At 55.9% G+C, this 2,666-nt stretch overlaps 1 protein-coding gene across 1 annotated transcript; it reads left to right on the forward strand.

Annotated features, from left to right (window-relative positions):
• The first annotated feature begins 1,687 nt into the window (after positions 1-1,687).
• Positions 1,688-2,445, forward strand: LOC123107215 (BURP domain-containing protein 15). Its single transcript, XM_044529216.1, has 2 exons — positions 1,688-1,805; positions 1,926-2,445. The coding sequence occupies exons 1-2, from the start codon at positions 1,761-1,763 to the stop codon at positions 2,409-2,411; spliced, it is 531 nt and encodes a 176-aa protein (XP_044385151.1). The 5' UTR covers positions 1,688-1,760; the 3' UTR covers positions 2,412-2,445.
• Positions 2,446-2,666: the final 221 nt, after the last annotated feature.

Genomic DNA, 2,666 nt, shown 5'->3' on the forward strand with positions numbered 1-2,666 from the left:
CGGTGCTAGGATCGGTCGGATCGTGAAGACGTACGACTACATCAACCGCGTTGTCATAACGCTTCCGCTTACGATCTACGAGGGTATGTGGACAACACTCTCCTCTCTCATTGCTATGCATCACCTAGATGGATCTTGCGTGTGCGTAGGATTTTTTTTGAAATTACTGCGTTCCCCAACAAAACAAATCGTTGGTCTTCACCCGTAGGATGCGCACCCACGATCACTCTCAGCGGATGTTGTGGGCGCTTCGTATGGACTGGCACAGTGTCCACCCTCATCTAGGAAACCCTGCTCTTCCGCTATCGTGGTCATGGCGACGTCATCGTTCCCTGCTCGCCGGCGATTTGTCCCTCCGCGAGTGGTACTCGTTGATGAGCTGAAGGTTGTAGCGTTGCTCCTCCTGTGCCTATCGGAACACAGACAACAGCAGTGCCGGCAGCTCTTCCGATGTGGGCGGGGGCGCCAGTTTGTCGCCAGTTCGTCGTCAGACGCCTCCTCCATTGCGTGATCGTTGTCACTGACCTCTGGCGAGATCGTTGGCAACCCAGCCGCTATCCATCACGCACGAAGGGCTTGCCAACCAACCACAAGGGTAGCAGACTCTTGCTTCTACGCGGTCGAGATGCTCTCCCACATGGCTCTAGAGCCCACGGTCATGACGAAGATGGTGCAGTGTGGATCCTGACGGGCATGGACACGTACAAATAGCGGACGTCGGCCAGGCCAACCGGCGCCCGCTGTTCTAATGTAGGCGTCGGAGTGGGTTTATTCTCGGTCATCATCTCTGTATAATGCTGGACAAACTGGCAGCCGGTTTGGATGTGGTAGAGAGTCATCTCGTACGTTCAAATCTCTCCGGCATTGAACAGTCACGGAGACAGGGGCACGGAGCGGGCGGCGCACTCGGCCAGTGCGTCGTTTCAATAGCAGCTCCAGTGAACAGTTGTGTCCTCTGTGGTCTGTCATGAATGCGGCGCAGAGCGGAGGTACACTCGTGAGGGAGAGAGTGCAGGTGCGGGAGAGGTTTTTGGATGAGATGGGGATGTCGGACGCGCATACGTGATAACGGTCCAGACGCCACAAAGCTCCCTCTGGTTTGCATCCAGTTTGCGGGGTTTCAAACAACCATATGTGTCCGTGGATCGATGGGTCCACATTTGATGACAAACTATGTACAGACAGCTTGGTCTGGACATTTGCGGGCGTTTTGAGTGTTCGCGTTGGAGATACACTAACCCCTTGTGGTTACCTGTGATTTCCAACCAGACAGTAGTCATCCAGAAGTTTCAGTTCATAATCGTAGGAGTAGTGATTCTTTCATCACTACGTTTTGCTGAAAAGAAGTTTCTGCACCGTCGAGCGTTCCACATGACATCCTCACGGCAACCGTCGTCACTGAAGATTATATTCCGATAGTCCCCGACCATCGTCGGGTCACTCGGGTGGCGCACAGTGTCGTCCACCCGATGAGTAGGTCATCGTCGATCGTTTCTTTCCCCAGACTAGAAGGGGCGGTGAAGTGCAGAATGCAGAGATCGGAGGCGTCTCGTGTGGCTCTCTGCTCCCGGATGCAACAATCGCCGCCGAGATTATATTCTCAGCTCCCGACGATTTCCGTTTCACGTCGCCGTCGCCACCCCCCTCTATAAATTCGGCACGATCTCTCTTGGTTTCCACACAAGGAGCACCAAGGCTTCCTCAAGGTCGTGTGGGTCTAACTAGCTTGGCTCGGCCCCTACCTCCGTGCAGCTCCGACGATGGCGCGCCTCCTCGTTCTCGCCGTCACGGCCACGGTTCTCATGGTGCGAAAGAGCTAGCTAGTAGAGCCGGCCATGCATGGCTCAGACATCTACCATACACGACTGAATTTTGTCTTGTCAAACATTTCATCGGTGCGTTTTCTTGTCTCTTGAATCCCCCAGGCTCGGTCCGGGCAGCCGGCGTCCGCTGCGTGGACGTTGCCGGCGGAAGCCTTCTGGCGCGCCACCCTGCCCGACGCCCCCATGCCAGACGCCATCCTCGAGCTCCAGCCCCAGTTTGATCACCACACATCAACGGAACAGGGCGCATACATGAATGCAGAGACTGGCACTCCGGAAGGCGCAGTCGCCGAGGACAGCGTGGAGGACAACGACCCGCCGCGGCCCATGAACTTCAACTACGGCTACAACAACGCCTTGCCCCGGAGCGAAGCCACCAGCGCCCCCTCCCCCAACGTCCTACTGAACCGCGCCGCCGTCGTCCGCAACGTCGCCACGCCGTCGTCGGCGGTGTTCTTCCTCGAGGACGCGAGTAAATTGCATGAAACCACCACTTTGAAGGCTAGCTTTGCAGAAAACACTACAATACATTTTTTTGGCAGAAAACACTGCATCTTTAGTAATCTTGTTGCAAAAATCACTGATTGACGGATCTGGCTTAAGCGTGTTTATGACAGATGGGGCCCATTTTCTACTTACATGGCATAACGGTTTAGGTTTCATGCAAAAACGCCCTCCAACTTTCTCCCCCTGCTTCCTAGGCCCTCCAATCACGCCACAGCCCTTCCCCTCGCTCCCAACCTCTCTCCCTCCGCAGCCGGCAAGTGTGCACGCAAGCTCAGTGCCGCCCCTCCATCCCCGTTGACCATGGGGCGGCGCCGGGATGAAGAAGGAAAGGCCAGG

Source organism: Triticum aestivum, chromosome 5A (genome assembly GCF_018294505.1).
Source record: "Triticum aestivum cultivar Chinese Spring chromosome 5A, IWGSC CS RefSeq v2.1, whole genome shotgun sequence".
NCBI lineage: Eukaryota > Viridiplantae > Streptophyta > Magnoliopsida > Poales > Poaceae > Triticum > Triticum aestivum.

Coding starts and splice junctions, on each gene's coding strand:
- LOC123107215 (XM_044529216.1), top strand. CDS start 1,761: ATGGCGCGCCTCCTCGTTCTCGCCGTCACGGCCACGGTTCTCATG. Junction 1,806..1,925: donor TCACGGCCACGGTTCTCATG/GTGCGAAAGAGC, acceptor TGAATCCCCCAG/GCTCGGTCCGGGCAGCCGGC.